Source organism: Bombina bombina, chromosome 5, assembly GCF_027579735.1.
Source record: "Bombina bombina isolate aBomBom1 chromosome 5, aBomBom1.pri, whole genome shotgun sequence".
Lineage (NCBI taxonomy): Eukaryota > Metazoa > Chordata > Amphibia > Anura > Bombinatoridae > Bombina > Bombina bombina.
In genome coordinates this window covers 436578043-436601888 of record NC_069503.1, presented here as the reverse complement: position 1 = coordinate 436601888, position 23846 = coordinate 436578043, and the positions used below count along the sequence as shown (strand labels likewise).

At 40.0% G+C, this 23846-nt stretch overlaps 1 protein-coding gene across 4 annotated transcripts in view; it reads left to right on the top strand.

Moving 5' to 3' along the window:
* Window positions 1–23846, top strand: part of DNAJC13 (DnaJ heat shock protein family (Hsp40) member C13) — a 709325-nt gene that overhangs the window by 255307 nt on the left and 430172 nt on the right. For all 4 annotated transcript variants that reach the window (XR_008402530.1, XM_053714290.1, XM_053714292.1 and 1 more), the window contains exons 4-6: window positions 17490–17639; window positions 17868–17909; window positions 19698–19898. Coding sequence is in view for 3 of the 4 variants with exons in the window: in XM_053714290.1 (XP_053570265.1) it covers window positions 17490–17639; window positions 17868–17909; window positions 19698–19898 (393 nt within the window). In the remaining variant the exon portion in view is untranslated. The remainder of the gene's footprint in view (window positions 1–17489; window positions 17640–17867; window positions 17910–19697; window positions 19899–23846) is intronic.

Below are 23846 nucleotides of genomic sequence, written 5' to 3'. Positions count from 1 at the left end.
TATATATATATATATATATATATATATATATATATATATATATATATATATATATATATATATATATATATATGTATATGTATATATATATATATATATATATATATGTATATGTATATATATATATATATATATATATATATATATATATATGTATATGTATATGTATATATATATATATATATATATATATATATATATATATATATATATATATATATATATATATATATATATATATATATGTAGCCCTCAGTTTACGCCGGGGTTAGGTTCCAGAAGGAATGGTTGTAAATTGAAACCGTTGTAAATTGAAACCCAGTTTATAATGTAAGTCAATGGGAAGTGAGGGAGATAGGTTCCAGGCCCCTATCAAAATTGGCATAAGTAACACCTAATACATTATTTTTAAAACTTTGAAATAAAGACTTTAAATGCTAAACAGCATTATAAACCTAATAAAATAATCACACAACACAGAATATATAATTAAACTAAGTTAAATTAACAAAAACATTTGCTAAACAGCATAATAAAATAATCACACAGCACAGACTTCACTTGCATTTTTCTGCAAACAGTTATTTCTATGCATTCCAATCTGGACTGGACTGCTCGATAGCTCAGCTCTGGTTAAGCTGATTAATTATTCAGCCTGTTTGGCTTTGCTGCAACACAAGCGGACAGCTCCACCTACTGGCTATTTTAATAAATGCACTGCTTCTCAATGATTTTCAATAGCAGTCACGTGACTGGAAAAAAAGGTTGTTATTCTGAAACGGTGTAAATTGAACCGTTGTAAAACGAGGGCCACCTGTATATATATATATATATATATATATATATATATATATATATATATATATATATATATATATATGTGTGTGTAACTAATGCAGGGACATGGCAGATTTTATAATTTTACTACTAAAAATTGCCATGTTATGTGCCTGCATCATTTGCTGCATTAAAAGTATGGCATGTGTCTGCAGGAATATGATTTTTTTTTTTTTTTTTTTTAACAAATAAAAGGAATAGGCTTTCTATCATCTTAGACACTTAGAACCTAGTTTATGGCTTCATTTATTAATATACACCAGTAATTCACACCAAAGGTCATCTGCTAGGGTAATATAAAGTAATAAAGTAAATTAGGGCTGATGTTCCTAATAATTTGTGAAAACAGTTTAAATGTGTGCTCCATAAGAAGCTCCTAAATGAACAAACAAAAGTTTGTTATATGATAAATGTTAGATACAGAAACACTTGTAATCTTGTTAAGTTTACAGTTGTTGGGGTATGACAAACATGTATAAATAATTATTTCACAAAAGGAAAACTGAACTGAAAACCACTGCAGTCAATATGTGACAGATGTATAATGTGTTACACACACTAGTTACTAAACAGTACAAGCGGCATCACATTTTCAAAAAGCAAGTTTTTAACATTTGTAGCCTTTCTTAAAGACTGACATAACAGCAAAAAAATCCCCTCTCCAGTCTCCACACGGTAACAAACATCTCATAGAAGCTCAACATAACCCTTAGCCTCACCGTTCATTCCATGGACACTGTTTATTTATAGCGAGGGCTGTTAAGCTGTAAATCAAGCCTCGGCAGGCTTGTAGGAAGTAGTCACTCTGATATTCCCTCCCGCACTGGAAAGGCTAAGCAGTACGGTGGTGCCGCGTGAGTGGAGCAGCCCTCCTACACAGCTACTAAACAAAAACAAAGGATGTTAACCCCATGGCTTCCAAAATAGCTGCAGTGTATTACACAGAAATACATTGCAGCAATCTTTGTTAGCCATAGGATGGGGGTTAAAGGGGTAAGCAGTGCAGCCACTGTGATCAGATATGCACTGTGAGTCACGCAGAGGTAAGGAGGAGGAACTGACACGCAGTTGTAAAGTAATTTCACAGCGCGCAAAGAGGAACGCTCAGCTCTATGCTCTGCACCTGTAATGTTAGGGCTCAATCTTTCTGCAGACAGGCTGCATTTTCTGCGATGATATCGCAGATCGCAGTATGTTCTGCCTTGGGGTAGGTATTGCACAATTATTTTACTAGATACATGGATCTAACTTCCTGAAGAGACGGAACTGTCTAAACTGAAATGTGCATGAGTGCATTTTCGTTTTGAATAAAATTACATTTTAAATATAATTGTGTTAGCACAAATACTTCTATAACAAGTTGTTCTTGTTTCAGTAGTAGACACACATGTGCTGAACATGTACTTACTCAATCAAGCATTGGCCTTGCTCAGAGAGCTAGAAATCTTCATGTCACAGATGACTTCATGTGTATCATACAAGCCACAACATACTCTATATAAGCAGGTGCCTAGGGCAGGCACAGCTTATGTACAAATGCTGCTAAAATTGTAATAACTAGAAATAGTTACTAGAAACATTTTATAAACATACTGCTTCTAGTGTCCCCCTTTAAATAAAGAATAGGGATTCTTGATATACATATATAATGGGGGGAGGGGGGATTTGACTTATATCAGATAGATGTAAAACAATATTTTCTTCTTAAAGTCCACAGCTGCATTCATTACTTTTGGGAAATACAGAACCTGGCCACCAGGAGGAGGCAAAGACACCCCAGCCAAAGGCTTAAATACCTCCCCCACTTCCCTCATCCCCCAGTCATTTTTTACCTTTCGTCACAGGAGGTTGGCAAAGAAGTGTCGGAAGTTTACAGAGTAGTCTCTTATGGAGGGTAGTACGCTTTGAAATGGGACTGGAGTTTTTAGTAGTCCTGTCAGCCTCTCAGTGAGAGCATGGATGAAAGTTAGAGTCCGGAGATGCAGGGAGAGTCTTTCTGCGAAACCATCCCGACTCATATTAACAGCTCCATAAGCAATCAGCGTTGACGAGTTTCGCTGCCTGCTTTCTTCACTCAAGTCCATGTCAGAAGCGAAGCTACTATCTGTCAAACTTGAAGGACCGTGTTACTGTTCCACGGCATATATTCCGGTAAGATCGTTTCATTTTTCTTACATTGTGGATGTAATGTAAATGATAGAAGACAGGGTCTCAGTGGGACTCCTTTATCTTTATGGAATCAAGCGTTAATATCTCCTGAGGGGGTTATTGAGCAGTGGGGGACTTTAATCATGTTTGTTATGTGATTCTGTGTGCTTTATGTGTAGAAATGTTGGGGCTCATGGCTATTACAGAACGTACAATTTTTTAGAGCTACGCAGTTCTTGTGGACTGGAGTGCTTTTCTTTGGCCTACATGTCGAGCTACGCGTTTCTTGTGGACTGGCGCACTTTTCTTTGGCCTACATGCCGCACCTCGTGACACGTTTTCATTCTCCATTGCTGTATCGTTACCAAGTGGCGGTGGAGAGGACCTGTTTCTCTGCTTGTCTGGGTCATAGGAGGTGGTGAGTGCCCCAGCCATGGGGGGGGGGGGGGTGAGGTGCCGCTGAGCCGTCCGCCTCTAAGGATTCTGTGTACCCTTAGGCGTGTTCCCTGGTATTTCCTTTTTCTATGCAAGCAGTTGTCCCAAATTCAATTAATTCAATTACCCCTTCTCCGGAAAGAGGTTTCTTTCCACCAGAGGTTGCTACTCGGTTGCGCATGGCCATATGAGCGGAGCTGGCGCATTTACAGCTTCTTGAGGGCCGCCAGCCGAGAGCTTATTTGTGTCCTTTTTTCTGACGGGCCCTTTCTCTAGGGGAGCGGTTCCCTCTGAGGCTTCAGGGGGACAGCCGGCTGGATCAGGGCCTTCAGATGCCCCGCCTGAGATGAGTTTTGCCTTTTGAGTCAGTCTGACGCGTGTGTATTGCTGCGGCTGGTACTGGAGGTTTGGGAGGATTTTAGTCTTCATTTGCCTCCGAATCTTCAGTCTTCTGATTCTGATGGCGAACAGCGCTAGACGAGGGGAGGGATGTGAATCCTACTCCTGAGTTGTCTTTTGTTTGTGTATCTAATCCCAGTTCTGAGCTCTTGAGGAATCGGGTCTCTGACAGGCTGGCCCTGTTAGTGTCTCTATTCCTTGGGCGTTTCACCTGTGGGTGCTGCCTACTTTATTTTGATCTGGTTAGGATATGTTTCTTTTATTTCCGGAGTTCGAGACTGTTATAATCTTCCTTTGGAAATTCTTTTCTTCTCTGGGATTTGGATACTAGAGATTTTATGATGGCGATGGTTGTTGCTTCCGGTGGAAGTCACAAAAAAAAAAAAAAAAAATGTTAAGACAATGTTTAAGTGAAGGTAAATTTTGACAAATTAGTGCCCATTTCTCCAACATTGGTGTGTCCGGTCCACGGCGTCATCCATTACTTGTGGGAATATTCTCTTCCCTAACAGGAAATGGCAAAGAGCACAGCAAAAGCTGTCCATATAGCCCCTCCTCAGGCTCCGCCCCCCAGTCATTCTCTTTGCCGCTCTGAACAAGTAGCATCTCCACGGGGATGGTGAAGAGTTTGTGGTGTTTAGTTGTAGTTTTTATTTCTTCTATCAAGAGTTTGTTATTTTAAAATAGTGCTGGCTTGTACTATTTACTCTACAACAGAAAAGTGATGAAGATTTCTGTTTAAGAGGGCTATGATTTTAGCACAAGTAACTAAAATCCATTGCTGTTACCACGCAGGACTGTTGAAACCAGAGAACTTCAGTTGGGGGTAACAGTTTGCAGACTCATCTGCTTCAGGTATGACTAGTCTCCTTCTAACAACACAGGCTAATGCTAGATGACAGTCATTTTTCCCCTCAGGGAAAACGGTAAGCCATTTTTCTTTGAACTCCGCAAAAAAAGACAACAGGCTTCCCCTTTTTGATTTTTATGCTGGTAGACACTATTATGGGCCAAATCGATTGGTTTTTATTACAATATCATGGCATTTGAAATGTTTTATAAGCTTTTATACACTTGGGGACGTTTTTTATTTGATCTGGCTTGTTTTAGACGCCTAAATCTAGTCAGGAAGGCCCCTTCACTCTAGTATACTGAGGGAGGAGGCCTCATTTTGGCGCTTCAGCTGCGCAGTTGATTTCAAGGCAGTGCATGCAGATTCATGTGAGAGGGTCCTGTGGCTCAGAAAGTGACTCCAGAAGGCTTTTTTCTGTGGTGGTTGACCCCTAAGGAGCATTAAGACACTGGGGTCCAAATTTCATAAAAATCGGATATTGCCTTCATAGTTTTTTGAACATTCAGAAATAAAGTGTGACATTTTATTATTTAAAGAGACAGTAACGTTTTTGTTTAAAATCGTTTTTATTGCATTGTCTGCCTGCCTAAATCTGTTTAACATGTCTGTGCCATCAGATAACCTATGTTCTGTGTGTATAGAGACAAATGTGGTCCCCCCTTCGAGTGTTTGTGATAATTGTGCCATAGCGTCCAAACAAAGTAAGGACAGCTCTGTTACATTTCATAATGTTGCCCAAGATGATTCATCTAATGAAGGTAGTAGGGATAGTTCTACATCCTCTCCTTCTGTGTCTACACCAGCTTTGCCCGCGCAGGCGACACCTAGCGCGCCAGTACTTATTTCTCTGCAACAATTAACAGCAGTAGTGGATAATTCTATAGCAAATCTTTTATCCAAACTGCCAGCATTTCTGAGAAAGCGTGATTGTTCAGTTTTAAATACAGATAAAAAGGATGAACAATTAGACGCTGACGATGCCTTATCTATTTTACCCTCACATCAATCGGAATACGGACCGGCTAATAACTCCACTGCCGCTAGAACGGTAACGCGGCCCAGCCCAAACCTGCATGGAAGCCCGTGCAAGGCTGGAACAAGGGTAAACAGACCAAGAAACCTACTGCTGCTACCAAGACAGCATGAAGGGTTAGCCCCCGATCCGGGTGGAAGGTGAACATAGAAAAGAGTTCACTGTCACCGTCCACAAGGGTTCCCTTTCTGGGAACAATAATAGAGACAGAAGTCAGAAAGATAAAGCTTCTAAACGCTTGTCGAGTTCTTCATTCTATTCCTCAGCCCTCCATAGCTCAGTGCATGGAAGTAATAGGACTAATGGTTGCAGCAATGGACGTGGTTCCTTTTGCTCAAATTCATTTAAGACCATTACAGCTGTGCATGCTCAAACAGTGGAATGGGGACTATACAGACTTGTCTCCCCAAATTCAAGTAGACCAGGTAACCAGGGACTCACTTCTCTGGTGGTTGACCCAGGATCACCTGTCTCAGGGAATGAGTTTCCGCAGACCGGAGTGGGTCATTGTCACGACCGACGCCAGCCTCTTGGGTTGGGGCGCGGTCTGGGACTCTCTGAAAGCTCAGGGTCTATGGTCTCGGGAAGAGTCTCTTCTCCCGATAAACATTTTGGAACTAAGAGCAATATTCAATGCGCTCCTGGCTTGGCCTCAACTAGCGGAAGCCAGGTTCATAAGGTTTCAGTCGGACAACATAACGACTGTTGCGTACATCAATCATCAGGGGGGAACAAAGAGTTCCTTGGCGATGAGCGAGGTGTCCAAGATCATCAAATGGGCGGAGGATCACTCCTGCCATCTATCTGCAATTCACATCCCAGGAGTAGACAACTGGGAGGCGGACTATTTGAGTCGTCAGACTTTCCATCCGGGGGAGTGGGAACTCCACCCGGAGGTCTTTGCCCAGTTAACCCAATTATGGGTATGTTAGGAAAATCCTCAAATGGGAAAATTAGTTTGACCAACCCCCACCACACAACTCCACATAACAATGAAGACATCCCATAGAAATATTACTATCCCCATCAGTGTCATACTTTTATATGCTGCAGTAAACACAATCTATGAACGAGTCTAATGTATCGACCACAAACAGATGGAAAAGTAAAATTTCACTATTCATATTTGTAGCTCTGGAGAGACTTGATAGAAACTTGTAATACATAGTGTAAGATAGGCTGTAATGCATAATAGTGTCAATCATTGGGGGATCGGCCGCAGCACCCGCAGCTGGGAGAGAGGGTAGAGAGCTGAGCTATATCTTCTCATACTCATTGGCACAGTAAACAGAGACCAATGTGGGCACACTTGACCTCGCGACTAGCTGGCAGCCAGTATGTTGCAATCCGGAGTCCCTCATGTCTATCCATTTAGACTCAGAAATTATTTCTACATCATGTGGGTTTTGTAGCGTGGAAGTAAGGTCCTCAAATCTGTCCTGCATCTGACTCTCCAGTTTAGCCAGTAAACTCTGGGTTTTTTTTTTTTTGAGATATATTAGTAAGGCCGCCGCCCAAATCTTCAATGGTCCAGTACAGGGTTATTTATAAACTATTTGCAATTATATCAGCATCTGGCGATGTAGCATAAGCTCAGAAAACTGATGTTTGATGTCTTGATTGTTGATGCTGCTGTATTAACTATATAATCGGTGGATTATTGGGATCAGATGAAGAGCTCCCTGTTTTGCGACCTATCATGGCTGCCGCCTGGACACGCCCCCTAGTGTCTGGTTTTTAATAATCCTATTAAAAACAACGGCACTTTAATTCATCAAAATTGATATTTCAAGCGTTTTCTTCAAAAACGTACCTTTTAATCCTGAAAGCTGCTCCATCGATTCCCCCCGGCCGCCAGAAGCCTCTGCTTACGTCAGAAATGACGAATCCGGCTTCCTCCAATCACGGCTTCCCCGTCCCCCCGGGGGGGATCATGGCCTAGGGGAACGCCGTGATTGGATGAAGCCGGATTCGTCATTTTGGACCCGCAAAGAGGGCTTGCGACGGGCGGAGGAAGCGCTGTAGCGGCTTGAAAGGTACGTTTTTTTTAAGAAAACACTTGAAATGTCAATTTTGATGAATTAAAGTGCCCTTGTTTTTAATAGTAGTATTAAAAAAACGGGCACTAAATCGTCAAAATTGACCTTCACTTTAAGCCATAGAGCTTATTTGTCTGTCGTTTGTCTGTTTGTTTAGTCTAGCCCTGCTAGGGGTTGGACCTTTCAGTTAAGCTCTTGAACAGTTCATTGTACCCTGGTCTGCAGGCTGGTCCTGTTTGGGTACTAAGTTTACTTCTTGTTAAGAGGTTGTTTTCTTGTATTTACAAGTTATAGGAGGTTCTTCTTTCCTAGATGTCAGGTTGGTCCTAGTTTGTTTCATCTTGATGGGCCGTCCGATGTTGGTTCGTACTCTATCCTAAGTGTTTTGTCCTTGCATGGCTAGCTGGGTTTACAAATCTTGCTGTGGCAGTGTATTTGTAGCTCCTGAGGTCCTTTGGACAGGAGTTGGAGTCTTCTCTTCTGAGGTGGATCAGATGACTGCTTGGAGATCTTCAGTATCTGGTGAGGGGGTGATTGTTCCCCTCTATTGGTACTCCTTTTTGGATTGAATTATCCTATTGTACAATCTCCTTCGCCAGTGCTTTTCTCCTCTTTTTGAGGTTCGCTGCCCCTTTTCGCTTCCCCTTGTCTTTTGGGGTAGGACTTCCGGTCCTCTGAGGATCCTTATACTTGTGGATCTGGGGGATTGTTATGCAGTCTCTCTTGCTGTCATACTTCTGTCATACTAGAAACCCTTTGGGGCTGTGTGACCAGTCACTGGGATACATCTTGAGAGATCAGAGTTAAAGACCCCATGGGGGTTTGGCAGTGATTGCATCGATTCTGGTGCAATTTTCATTCCTGAAGGAGTATCTCGTGGTTGTTCCACAAGGTTTTGGCCTTTGATCCGGCTCCTGGTTTTGGGTGTTAGGATTTTTAACCTAGCCCTTGTCTTTGACTTGGAATTTGGTTGTTCTGTTCCCAGATTTTAATAGTCTTGAATATGTCCGTTGTCCGGTAGCAGGTTTGGTTTCCCAGGCCTGGGGAACTCTCCTTATCCTTCTGGGGCGGTTCCTTTCACTCTTCTGGAGAGAGGGATGTTTTTCCTGGAAATTTCTTTTCTAGAATATTCCTGGATTTCTGAGTTTTTCGTCTATTTTGAAGGATCCTGTCTACTGCACCTTCCCAGTTGGCTCCTCCTGAGTTAGTTTTTCCTTCATCTGTCTCTAGGATTTTGTGGGTCAAGGTTTCTCTTGTTGCATTGTACCCTCCCTTCGGTTTCTAAGGGTTAACGAGTATAGGTATCCTGGATCCTGAGTTAGTCTCTGGGTGCCTTCTTACGCTTTCTTTTCCTTAAGAACTAGGCTTTATCGATGCTGGGATTTTTTAATCTCTCTGGTCATAAGGACATTGACAGTCGCTTCGGTGTTAGGACTGTTAGATCAAAGTAGTGGTCAGGTATTCTGACTGCTCTGTTTGGGCATCAACCACGTATCATGTCTCCTGCAGGACCCTTACTTAGGTTGGGAGGCCTTGTAGTTGGTTCTTCCTCATTGGTCAGGGGTTGTCCTTCCTTGCCCCGTCTCTAGTAGGGTAGGAGTTGGTCCGCCCTGCTTTCTGAGTTTATTCTCTTGTCCTTTCCAGGGATGTCCTGATGCATGTTTGCTAGCTATTCAGTTGACTAGTTACCATGTTTTGACGTTTAGTCAGACTCCCTACCGATGGAAGCCTGCGACTTTCATTTGTGGCATAAACAGATGTTACTATTCCGTTTCAGTTCTGCTCCCGGGGTTTTTATGTGTTCTGGAGGTTCTTTCGGACCGTCTTATCTGATTCTTCCCTTCTTTCAGTTAGGGAGGAGGTGGTGTGGGAGTCTGTTGTTTCCCTTACCATTGTTCATTGAGAGATTTTTTTGTTTGTGTGCTTCTAGTGAGTGGGATTTTTGTCTCCTCAGAGACGTTTGTGCTCAGTGGAGTCCTGCTTTTAGAGTAATCTCTAACTGTGATTGGTATGGTTCTATTTATTGGGCAGTTACATTGTCCTCTTTCCATATTTTTGTTCTCCTGCTTCTGTTGAAGTAGGTTTTTATTGGGAGTCCGGGTTGTCAGGCTGTGGTGCCATCAGAATGGGACACCTTTTGGTTTCCGCCCTTTTGCATTCAGTGTCCTCTATAAGCTTGGGTATTGATTTCACAAAAGTAATGAATGCAGCTGTGGGCTATACCCGTTTAAGAAGAAAAACTTAAATTATACTTACCAGATAATTTTCTTTTCTTCTGACGGGGAGAGTCCACAGCTCCCCGCCTGTGTTTTTTTTTTATCTGGCGGCCTTAATTTTTTGTTCTTCTGGCACATTTTTTCACCCTGATATTTCTCCTACTGTTCCTTGTTCCCTTGGTAGAAAGACTGGGGGATGAGGAAAGTGGGGGAGGTATTTAAGCCTTTGGCTGGGGTGTCTTTGCCTCCTCCTGGTAGCCAGGTTCTGTATTTCCCAAAAGTAATTAATGCAGCTGTGGACTCTCCCCGTCGGAAGAAAAGAAAATTATCTGGTAAGAATAATTTAAGCTTTCAATCACTAGTTAGTAAGACTATTTAAATCATTGTTTTCTACATAAAGACTCATTCTTGTTGATTTTTATAATCTTAATATTTAGAACCGGATGAAGGTTTAATTTTTGGAATAATAAATTTCCATGTTTTACAGTAAAATTTAAAAGAATTACTCATTTGGATATGTACCATTAGAAATACATAGCCTAACTTGCAATCATTTCAAAATTATCTCCAGTTTAATTGGACAGTCAGTTATATTTGTACATTTCTGTTGTACTTTTATTGGAAGTTGAAAAATAATCATTACCTTAATAATAATTTAAATACTTTTATTTAAGGAAACAATAACATTATAGGTTTCACTTTCATCTATCTTGCTTGCCCCTTGTATTCTACTCCAAACTATCTTCTATTTATTGTACTTCTTGAAACATAGTACTTAAAGGGACAATAAACACCTTGGGATTTATATATAATCCATGATGAAACAACTTTTGAATATATTTTCATTATTAATTTTGCTACTTTTTTAATGTAATTTAGCTCTGAAAATTTCTTCCAAATAATTTTATTGAGGTGAAATTCAAAGTACAATATACATATGGTATTTCTAAAGATGTATGAATACCAGAGAAGAAAAACATTTGTCCTTCAAGGTTCAAAACAATTTTTACAATGAGCAAGAGTCAGAACAAAAACGGTACATCTTAAGAAGTTGTAAACCTCTAGTTTTTACATTTTAGCTAACGTCTGTTAGAAATATAGTTTTTGTGAAAAAGTCTAGGCACAGAGACTCAATCAGTAAGCTTAATGTATTGTGCATAAGTCCCAAATGAGCCCAGAAGGCTCTGGTGGTAATTAAGAGTCTGTATATCGGTTGTTCCATCGGGAAATCCCGTGGGGTAGTAGGATTAGGAGGAAGAGGGGGAAGGGAAAGGAGAAATAAGAGGGGAAAAAAAGGGGGTGGGGGGTGGTGGGGGACCCCGAGCCCGTCAGCCTCAGGGAGGGGGGATATTGTACAGTCCCCTCCCTGTCAATATTGTCATCAGCCTAAATCAGGGATACTCTACAGAGAGAGAATTTTGCCCTCTCCCAATGAGTCCCATGGCTCCCATATCAAGGCGTACAGATCTGTTTGTTGGCGTGAATTATATACATAACTCTCAATGGATCTGAAGTAGGAGATAAGTTGGATCAAGGCTTGCCAAGTGGGAGGGTTAGGTTTCTTCCAATTTCGTGCAATCAGTAATTTTGCTGCCATTAGGATCGTTATCAGCAGTATGCGCCTGAGCACAGAGTGGGACCGGAGGCCAGCATGGAGCAGAGCTGTCTCCGGGGGCAAGGACACTACAATCCCCAATATTTTAGTATAGAAAGTAGTCTTAACAGGTCAAATCTGAATCTTGGCTGGATAGCATGGGTATTAGCCAGGTCGCTGGGTGACACTGGATTCTCCCCTGAGAAAAGGTCGGCCACTCTGAGTGGAGAAAAAGCCCGCTGTACCGTGGGACCTGCTAATGGGAGGCCATACAAAAGGCCTGATATAGAGTGACATGGTGAAGGGTGCGGTGAGACCATGACATTATGGTGGAGACGCAACCAGGAGTTCCTGCAGTGCAAGACAATCTTGTTGTTGTTCGGAATATCCGAGGCACAATGGGATGGAATCCAGATAAGGTCCAACAAGGCTTTATGAGCCGGCAAAGACGCCTGCTCAAGTTCTATCCAGCGAGGGCCATCTCCTTTTACATTCCACTCTGAGATGTGGGATAAAAGGGCGGTTTCATAGTAAAGCCTTATGTTCGGGAGGCCTAGTTCTCCAGCGAGGATTGAGCGTTGCAGCAAAGAAGCTGCAACGCGTGGCCTCTTCCCATTCCATATGTACCAATTGATCACTGCTTGGAATTTATTAAGCAGCAGAAGTGGGACCTTTATTGGCAAACATCTGAAGAGATACGTTAATTTAGGAAGCTACATCATCTTAACCGCTGCGATTCTCCCAAACCAGGAGATTTCATCATATCGTCTGGAGCACAGGTCCCCTTGGAGTTGGGATAGTAGGGCATTAAAGTTTTTAGATAAAACTGTTCCAATATCATGGGAAAGGAACACTCCTAGGTGCTTTTGGCCAAATATAGACCATTGGAATTTATATTTTCTCCTGAGGGAGTGTAGAGATGATTCAGATAAGTTTAGGGGGTAGGCTTCTGTTTTACCATGATTTAGCGTGTAGTAGGAAATGTCCAGGAGGTCAAACAATGCGTGAAGAGAATCTTCCGGGTCTGTGATGAAGAGCGTCAAATCATCAGCATAGAGAGCTAATTTCTGAGGGGTGTCATGGAGGATTAATCCCTTGATTTGCGCTGACTTCCTAATTGCTGCTGCCAGTGGTTCAATGGCAAGGGCAAACAGAAGGGGGGACAGGGGGCACCCCTGTCTCGTTCCATTTCTGATATGCACCACTCTTGAGCAGAAGTCCAGACCTCTCACCCTCGCCGTGGGGCAAGAGTATAGAGATCTCACTGCAGTAAGGAAGGCCTCCGGGAGACCGAATGCTCTAAGAGCGGAGAACATGTAGTCCCATTTCACCCTGTCAAACGCTTTCTCTGCGTCCATCAACAGGGCGAGAAGGGGAATCCCCATATCTGTGGCCTCTGTGAAAATCTTCAGGAGGCGCCTGGTGTTGTCCAGGCCCTGTCTGCCTGGAATAAAGCCCACCTGGTCAGAATTGATCAGGTTTGGGAGAAGTCTGTTCAGTCTTGTGGCCAACATTTTCACATAAAGCTTTATATTCACGTTAATTCGGGAAATCGGCCTGTAACTTACGCACAAGGAGTGGTCCTTCCCTTCCTTAGGTAGGTTGATGATCGACGCCTTCAGAAATTCCAGACGTAACTTGCCCTCACTGAAGGCAGAGTTAAAGAATCTGGTGAGAATAGGGATCAGCTGCAAGGAAAAAGTTTTGTAGAATAAAGCGGTAAACCCATCCGGACCTGGGGCCTTGTTTATTTGAAGCGAGGATATCGTCTGTTTCAATTCTTCAGCAGACAGTGGGCCAGGCAGACTTTGGGCATCTTCTACAGACAGGGCCGGGAGATAAAGGGAGGAGAGGAACTGTTCAATCTGCAAGGTAGGGGCTCTAACGTTCCCCAAGGAGGCATCCAGATTGCATAATTTTGTATAGTAGTGAGCAAATGCGCTTGCTATATCTTTTGGGGAGTGAATCACTCCTCTCTGTGTTTTAATCAACGGGATTCGTCTTTGCTGTGTACGGATCCGGAGCTTATGTGCAAGAAGTCGGTCTACCCTGTTGCTTTTGTAGTAGTATAATTGAGGGCCAAAAGGTTTGACTGCACCCTCTTTTCTTCAATTGAATTAATTTTTTATCTGATGACTGTAATCTGCTTGGCCATCAATCTTGAGGGGTCACCTCTATTGTGTGTCTCTAGTGAGCGCAGCTCAGGATATAATTGGGCCCCGCAGGTAGGCCTTCAAGGTTGCCCATAATATAGGGGCATCACATTGTAATTAGTGCTGAGAAAGTCAGAAAGAACCCTGGAAGTATCTACTCCAGAGGGCCCAGAGATTAAAGAGGGATGTTGTTTTTTGTTGTCGATTAGTTCTTTGGAATGCAAAGGTTAGGTGTGTGTGCCCAGAAAGGGTCCCAAGTTGGTTCGGTCTGGTGTGCCAGGGGTCCAGACCCAGGCACCAGGGTGCTGGATAGTAGGTGTTAGATCCAGGAGCTCAGGTGTAGTATAGCAGATTGTACTTTTTAGCGCTTTTAACACCTTAATCCACGAGAAAAAGACTCGTTTAAAGCAGAGCTCCTTCACTGTGCTGCCATTCAGATCGGTGGCTAACTCCGCCCCCCCATAGCTCTGAAAATTTAGCAATTTCTAATTCTCAGAACTTGAAATGTGTGTGTATATATTTGTGTATGTATATATATATATAAATAAATAAAATGTGTGTGTGTGTGTATATTTATTTATTATTATTTATTTATAAAATATTTTACCAGGAAGGATACATTGAGATTTCTCTCGTTTTCAAGTATATCCTGGGTCCACAAAACATTGCATTGATACAATAGGGTATAATAAAATGCAAAAACAATATTAATACATAATATATACAAAATTTAACATAGAACAGGTAGGAAATATATAATAAACCATGACAGGTGCATTCTATTTCTTCTACAAGATAAAACGAGTCCACGGATTTCATCCTTACTTGTGGGATATTATCCTCCTGCTAACAGGAAGTGGCAAAGAGCACCACAGCAGAGCTGTATATATAGCTCCTCCCTTCCCCTCCACCCCCAGTCATTCTCTTTGCCTGTGTTATACTAGGAAGAGGTAAAGTGGGTGTTAGTTTTAGTTTCTTCAATCAAGAAGTTTTTTTATTTTAAATGGTACCGGTGTGTACTATTTTCCTAAGGGGGATATGGAAGAAGATTTCTGCCCTGAGGTGGATGATCTTAGCAGATGTAACTAAGATCCATGTTGGTTCCCACAAGACTTCTGAAGGTAATACAAGAGACATCTTCAGTGTGGAGAACGGTTTCATGCTACAAGCAGCATTGAGGTATGTGCAGCCCTTTATTTCTGAGGAGACTTGTTATATCAGAACTGGCTGACATTTATTTCCCTGCAAGGGAAGGGGTAAGCAGTAGACCTGTAAAACAAAAAGGGTATTACTGAGTAACCTATGCTTAATTTATTTTATATGACCTATTGGGCAAGCATTATAATGGACTTAATCGCATTATAAATAGACACTGGGAGAGGCAGGAATATGCCTAACGTTTTTATTGTTTATTAACTGTTGAGCCACATTTTGAGTGTACTTAGGGGTGTAATAGATCCACATGGCTTATACTCTAAACCGCTTCACCATGCGGTTGTTCAGGCCTAGACGATCATCGGACATGATCGGCGGGGCTTAATTTTGCGCGCTCAGACGCGCACTTTACTCTGGCTGAGAAGGCAGCAGGCATTAGCTCCGGTTGAGCCTAGACTGGTGTTTCTGTTAACCGGATCGTTAACCGGATCGTTGTAGAGTAATTTTGCAGTACCCTGGGGGCAGGTAGGCGCAGGGGTTATTTTTGCCAAATCTAACATATTTGTGACTATAAATACCTTTTAGAGGTTAATTTCTCCCCTTACTCTTGGGGTGCAATAATTTTTGGAGCCATTAGTTAGGTGTAGTTATTTTTAAAAGGTAAATTAAAGTTTTGAAGCAGTTTTGGAAAATTTGTGCGTTTTTTTTATTTCTTAAAGGCGCAATACATGCTTTTCAAAGTGTTTAACGACTATTGTGGTTATTACTAGTCTGTTCAACATGTCTGACATTGAGGAATCTCATTGTTTTATGTGTTTAGAAGCCATTGTGGAACCCCCTCTTACATTGTGTACCTCTTGTACTGAAAGGGCCTTACACTGTAAAAAGCATATTTTAGGTAAAGAAAGTGTGCCTAAGGATGATTCTGAAGAGAACCAGGATATGCCATCCAATTCTCCCCAAGTGTCACAACCTTTAACGCCCACACAAGTGACGCCAAGTACCTCTAGTGCATCTAATTCTTTTACTCTGCAGGAGATGGCTGCAGTTATGTCAACTACCCTTACCGAGGTATTATCTAAATTTCCAGTGTTACAGGGTAAACGCAGTAGGTCAGGTATTAATGTGAATACTGAATCCTCTGATGCTTTATTGGCTATTTCCGATGTACCCTCACACTGTTCTGAGTTGGGGGTCAGGGAATTGCTGTCTGAGGGAGAACTTTCAGACTCTGGAAATGTGTTACCTCAGACAGATTCGGACGTGATGTCCATTAAATTTAAGCTTGAACACCTCCGCCTGTTACTTCGGGAGGTTTTAGCGACTCTGGATGATTGTGACCCTATTGTGATACCACCAGAGAAATTGTGTAAGATGGACAAATATCTAGAGGTGCCTACTTACACTGATGTTTTTCCGGTTCCTAAAAGAATTTCGGAAATTGTAAGAAAGGAATATACCGTTCTCTCCCCCTCCTAATTTTAAGAAAATGTTTCCCATATCAGACACCATTCGGGACTCAAGGGAAACGGTCCCTAAGGTGGAGGGAGCTATATCTACCCTGGCTAAGCGTACAACTATACCTATTAAAGACAGTTGTGCTTTCAAAGACCCTATGGATAAAAAGTTAGAGGGTTTTCTAAAGAAATGATTTATTCATAAGGGTTTTCTTTTACAACCTACAGCTTGCATTGTTCCAGTAACTACTGCAGCAGCTTTTTGGTTTGATGCTCTAGAAGAGTCTCTGAAGGTTGAGACTCCATTAAATGACATCTTGGAATAGAATTAAGGCTCTCAAGCTAGCTAATTCTTTTATTACTGATGCCGCTTTTCAAATTGCTAAATTAGCGGTGAAAAATACAGGATTTGCCATTCTAGCGCGTAGAGCGTTATGGCTCAAATCTTGGTCTGCTGATGTGTCATCAAAATCTAAGCTTTTAGCTATTCCTTTTAAAGGTAAGACCCTATTTGGGCCTGAATTGAAGGAAATCATTTCTGACATTACTGGAGGTAAAGGTCATTCTCTACCTCAGGATAAGTCTGTTAAGATTAGGGGTAAACAGAATAATTTTCGTTCCTTTCGAAACTTTAAAGGAGGACCCTCTGCTTCCTCTTCCTCCACAAAACAGGAAGGGAATTTTGCCCAATCTGTCAGTCTGGAGACCCAATCAGACTTGGAATAAAGGTAAACAATCCAAGATGCCTGCTGCTGCTACAAAGACAGCATGAAGGGGCGGCCCCCAACCCGGACTGGATCTAGTAGGGGGCAGACTTTCTTTCTTTGCTCAGGCTTGGGCAAGAGATGTTCAGGAACCCTGGGAGCTGGAAATTGTGACCCATGGGTATCAACTGGAATTCAAGGAATATCAACTGGAATTCAAGGGTTTGGTTGTCCACTTTTGAGATATATATATGTGTGTGTATATATGTGTGTGTGTGTGTGTGTATATATGTGTATATATATATATATATATATATATATATATATATATATATATATATATATATATATATATATATATAAAAAAATTTTTATTTGTTTTTATATATATATATATAGTGTGTGTGTTAGACACGCAATTTTAGTTACCCTGTTGTAATTATTTGTTACTTATCTTTTATTTCAGTGGCCTTATGGAGACATTTGTGGTATCAGCCCTGTGGGCAAAGGACAAGGAACAGAATTTGCTCTTACATTTAGGAAAGGCAGCGGGAAAAAGTCTGAGACCTTAAAGTTTTCTACAGAGCACAGAACAGAACTTCTAACAGAAGCACTGGTAAGACAGTTACTGGGTTACCTAATATAATCATGTAACTATCTGTGAGCGTTTGTATGCATGTATGTGTGTGAATGAATATATAAATATTACATTATTAGGAAATTGTAACCCTCCAAACTAATTAATATGTTATGGTAGTAAATTTTGTTTGTTTTATGTAGGGAATGTGTGTTTTGTTGTTAATATATATTCAATTTTATTTATTGTGCTTTTCTCTTCTCTTAGCGATTCAGGACAGACTTTTCAGAAGGAAAGATCACTGGACGGGCAAGTATAAATAAAACAAATTATGACGTAAGCTATGTAAATTGTTTAGAAATCGTAGTGTTATCCAACATCATAATACTGAATAATAATAATAATGTAATAATAATATATAACATAAATGTTCTAATTTCTTACTGGCTGAGCTGAACATTCCTGTGAGCCAATTAGGAGAGACATATGCATGTAGTCACTAATCACTGGCAGTGTCCTCTGGAGCTGGAATGTATTGTGACTCCCAAGTGGGACTTTAACTTTTTGTTTTAACTTTTTTGCAGGGTTCATATACATAGCAGTGTTCTCCACAGAACATTTTGCCAGCCGGGTGGCATTATGAAGTTTCTGGGTAGGGGCAGTGTAATAATTTTTTATATTATTATATCATATGATTTTCTGCTATCCAAAGCACAAATTAATTGCACAATTTAACATAAATATATTTAAAGGGACATAATATTCATATGCTAAATCACTTGAAACTGATGCAGTATAACTGTAAAAAGCTGACAGGAAAATATCACCTGATCATCTCTATGTAAAAAAGGAAGATATTTTACCTCTCAATTTCCTCAGCTCAGCAGAGTTAGTCCTGTGTAAAAAGTTATACTTTAGCTGCTGTCCAGCTGCAGGTAAAAGAAATGAACAGCATCCAATCAGCATCAACAGTGCTGAGGCCATGAACTCTTTTACTGTGATCTCATGAGATTTTACTTAACTTTCATGAGATTTCATAGTAAACTTCTTTAAACTGAATAGGGAAATAACATGTGTACATGAGGCTCGCTCCCTTGAAAGTCACGAGACAGGCATACTGATTTGCTTCTTAAAGTCCTTTACAATGATATGTGAATACTTAGGACATTTTGAGGTAAAATGTATTTCTTTTTTACATAAAGATGTTATGGTGCTATTTTCTAGTACGCTTTTTACTATCCTGCATCATTTGGGTATCATGGCCCTTTAATGATAATTTGTGCAATAAAAATGGAACATTTTTAATATGAGCTAATTTTAGTTTAAAGAGATACTAAACCCATTTTTTTTTCTTTTTTCTGATTCAGATAGAGCATGCCATTTTAAGCAACTTTCTAATTTTCTCCTATTATCACATTTTTTTCGTTCTCTTGGTATCTTTATTTAAAAAGCAGGAATGTAAGCTTGGGAGCAGGCCCTTTTTTGGTTCAGCACCTGGGTAGTGTTTACCGATTGGTGGCTAAATGTAATTGCTACATAAAGATAGCAAGAGAACAAAGAAAAATTATTATTAGGAGTAAATTAGAAAGTTGCTTAAAATGGCATGCCCTATCTGAATCATGAAGGAAAAAAATTGTGGTTTGTATCCCTTTATTATTGGCTACAATTTTAGCTGGTTGGTCAGTAAAATCACCTGGGTGGTGCACCTGCTAAAAAGGTCCTGGGGAGAACACTGTATAGTATACAAGGGACATTGCATGGTCTAATGAATCAAGTAAGGTGAAGGATTGAGAGGAGCACTTCATAATGAATCAAACCATGTAATTTTATTAGAATGGCTCTTTAAAACAATTTTTTATTGGACTTTCATCTTGCTAATTTGTGGTAAACACTGCATTATTTCTCCTTAGCTAGCTGTCACCCAATTAAAAAGACCAAATACAGAAAATAAAGTAACTTGTGTTCTGCTTGTTTTGATGTGTATAGTATGTGTCTTAAAATTAGTTGTCAGTTTGTTCATTAGTATTTATCAATCTATTATCTTTATAAAGGCAACTTACTAAATAAGTACACTAAGTAGAATTATTTCATTTGTAGAGATACAGTTGCTACAAACATCATTGGAGCGATACAAGAAAACTGGTCACTCTGGAAGTGACTCCTGGAAGTATTGACCAGATTGATCCAACAAATAATCGTATTCTATGCTCTTATGATTATCGAAACGTTGAAGGATTTGCAGAGCTCTCTGATTACCAGGGAGGGTTTTGCATTCTTTATGGAGGATTTAGCAGACTGGTAAGATTGTTATATTGTTCATACCGTGATTCCAATTTAATTGACATTTAATGCTAAAAACATTTACTGCACCTCCCTCTAATTATGGGTATTGCCATTATGGAACATAAGTTACACTGCAGGTATCTGAAGGAGAGTTGCTGCACATATGCAAACACATCAGCACTGGAATGCAGTGAAAGCTAGATTTTAACATGCCGGTACCCATGACTAGAGGGAGGTGGGGAATAACCTCAATACTAAGCTTATAAAATGTGTTTAGTGCTTAAAGGGATACTAAACCCACATTATTTCTTTCGTGATTCAGATAGAGAATTACATTTTAAGCAACTTTCTTATTTACTCCTATTATCATTTTTTTTTCGTTCTTTTGCTATCTTTATTTTAAAAGCAGGAATGTAAATCTTAGCAGCCAGCCCATTTTAGGTTCAGCACCATGGATAGCGCTTGCTTATTGCAGGCTTACATTTACCCACCAATAAGCAACATAACCCAGGTTCTCAACCAAAAATAGGTTGGCTCCTATTCATCACATTCCTGCTTTTTAAATAAAGATAGCAAGAGAACGAAGAAAAAATGGTAATAGGAGTAAATTAGAAAGTTGCTTAAAATTGCATGCATTATCAGTATCATGAAAGAAAAAAATTGGGTTTAGTGTCCCTTTAAAAGCCGGCCCATTTTTAGTTCAGCATCTAGGTAACGCTTGCTGATTGGTTGCTAAATGTAGCAAACCAATCAGCAAGCTCTACCCAGATGCTGAACCAAAAATGGGCCGGCTCCGAACCTTGCATTCTTGCATTTTCAAGTAAAGTTAGCAAAAGAACGAAGAAAAATTGATAATAGGAGTAAATTAGAAAGTTGCTTAAAATTGCATGCTCTATCTCAATCATGAAATAAATAATTTGGGTTTAGTATCCATTGAATGTCCCTTTAACGTGTAAAAGTTTTAGTTTAAATCCCAGTCACTTTCATGGGACATGTTTGTGTTTTAGTTAAAGGGACAGTCTAGTCAAAATTAAACTATCCTGATTCAGATAGAGCACGCAATTTAAACAACTTTCCAATTTACTTCCATTACCAAACTGTGCACAGCCTTTTTATATTTACACTTTTTGAGTCACCAGCTGCTACTGAGCATCTGCAAGAATTCACAGAATATATTTATATGCATTTGTAATTGGCTGATGGCTGTCACATGATACGGGGGAGTAGAAATAGACAACTTTTAAATTTGTCAGAAAAAAATCTACTACTTATTTGAAGTTCAGAGATTTGTATTTTTTCATGCATGTGTTGTTTATGCAAATCTACTGTTTTTACTTGTCCTTTAAGATGATTCATTTTACCGTCATTATGCATCTTTATTGTTTTTCTTAGATAAGGTTTCTTTCTGTGACATCTTGTTGTTCTAGTTGTTATAGGTCCATTGAGAACTGCTAGGTCATTGTTCTTTCCAACTTATTTATGGAAGAGAGGAAGGAACAACCTTAGTGTTTGGTAAAGAGACACTTTGATAAAAAAAAAACCAAATGGGTGCCAGTATCATGTTTTTATTTTTCCACAATATAATTTATTTTTATAGAAGTGTAGATTGCATGCTTCAGACACTGATCACCAGCAATGTGAAGTAGCTGCGCAGAAGCAACGTTTTATGTCTTTCAACAATATCAAGTTAATAGTCTCTATCTTATATACTACATTTAGTAATTACTTCACTATTCAAAAATGTGTTCATGTGATTGATGGGCTTGATGAAGTGAGCAAGGCATCAAACTGGATCCAGCAACACACCAAACATTTTTAGTGCTGTGCAATTTTATACAGTTACTCCACAAATCCCAAAGTACTGATCAATTCACTCCCACAGCAAAGTCTCCTGTATTACTCTTTTTTTTTTGAAGCATAGGGCCACAGAAAAAGGCAACATTGAGAACATTCAGCTTTTAATAATGCCATAATTCATATATTCACAATCTCCAATATATAGCAATACAATATTCCAAAAGTGCCATATATTACCTAGTAGACACTTCTAGCAAATACCCTCAATATTATTTAATTCAATGGTATATCTTAGCGTTTTTGAAATGCTAGGACTTACCAGTGCTATTAATAAAGAGAACTTTCAGTCATGAAGTATAAAAAAACTTCAAGCTGAAAGTACCTTTATTTGCCTGGGAGTTTATGCCGAGCTTAGTGCTTCCGGCCGCCCAAAGCAATAGCAATGCTAGCCATACAGCATAATGCCGAACAGCTACCATGGCTATTGGCTAAGAGGTGAAAACGTCACCTTGTTGAAAAAATAACGTTTTGCCATGGGCAGCTGAAGGCGTTCTGCTTGGCATAAATTCACGTGCAAATAAAGATACTTTCAGCATGAAGTTTTTTTTTTTACTTCATGATTGAAAGACCCCTTTATTTATAGCAGTGGTAAAATGTAGCATTTCATAAATGCTAGGATTTACTATCACTTTAAAGGGACAGTTTACACCAGAATTTTTATTGTTTCAAAGATAGATAATCCCTTTATTACCCATTCCCCAGTTTTGCATAACCAACACAGTTATATTAATACACTTTTTACCCATGGGATTACCTTGTATCTAAGACTCTGCAGACTGCCTCCTTATTTCAGTTCTTTTGACAGACTTCCATTTTAGCCAATCAGTGCTCACTCCTATGTAACTCCATGGGCGTGAGCATAATGTTATGTATATGGCACACATGAACTAACGCCCTCTAGTTGTGATTTTTTTTCAAAATGCGTTCAGATAAGAGGCGACATTCAAGGGCTAAGAAATTGGCATATGAGCCTACCTAGATTTAGCTTTTAACTAAGAATACCAATAGAACAAAGCAAAATTGATTATAAAAGTAAATTGGAATAGTTGTTTAAAATTCCATGTCCTATCTGAACCATGGAAGTTTAATTTTGACTAGACTGTCCCTTTTTAAGTGATATTTCTCCTGTTAAGTGTAGTCAGTCCACGGGTCATCCATTACTTATGGGATATTAACTCCTCCCCAACAGGAAGTGCAAGAGGATCACCCAAGCAGAGCTGCTATATAGCTCCTCCCCTCTACGTCATACCCAGTCATTCTCTTGCACCTAACTAATAGATAGGACGTGTGAGAGGACTGTGGTTATTAAAATTAGTTTTTATTTCTTCAATCAAAAGTTTGTTATTTTAAACAGCACCGGAGTGTGTTGTTTTTTCTCAGGCAGCATTAGAAGAAGAATCTACCTGAGTTGTGTATGATCTTAGCGGACGTAACTAAGATCCATTTGCTGTTCTCGGCCATTCTGAGGAGCGAGGTAACTTCAGAACAGGGAACAGCGGGCAGGGTTCACCTGCAAGGAGGTATGTTGCAGTATATTATTTTCTAAGGAATGGAATTGACTGAGAAAATACTGCTAATACCGATGTAATGTAAGTACAGCCTTAAATGCAGTAGTAGTAACTGGTATCAGGCTGATATGTGTGTATGTTTGCACTGAAGTATTTCTGGGGAATGGCACTTCACTAAGAAAATACTGTATATATATATATAAATTATAGCCTCTCTGCAGTGAAAGCGACTAGCAACAGGCTTTTTATTAACATTTCATATATTTATATTTAAAACGTTTACTGGCATGTTAATCGTTTTTTCTCTGAGGTACTTGGTGAAAAATTTTTAGGGGCATTATTTTTCCACATGGCTGTCGTTTGTTTTGAATAAAATCAGTTTACTGAGCTTCCCCACTGTTGTATTATGAGTGGGAGGGGCCTATTTTGGCGCTTTTACTGCGCAGTAGAAATTCAGTCACAAGTCTTCCTGTTCTCCCTGCATGATCCAGGACGTCTCTACAGAGCTCAGGGGTCTCCAAAACTAGTTTTGAGGGAGGTAATCACTCACAGCAGACCTGTGAGACTGTGCTTTGACTGTGATAAAAACGTATATATT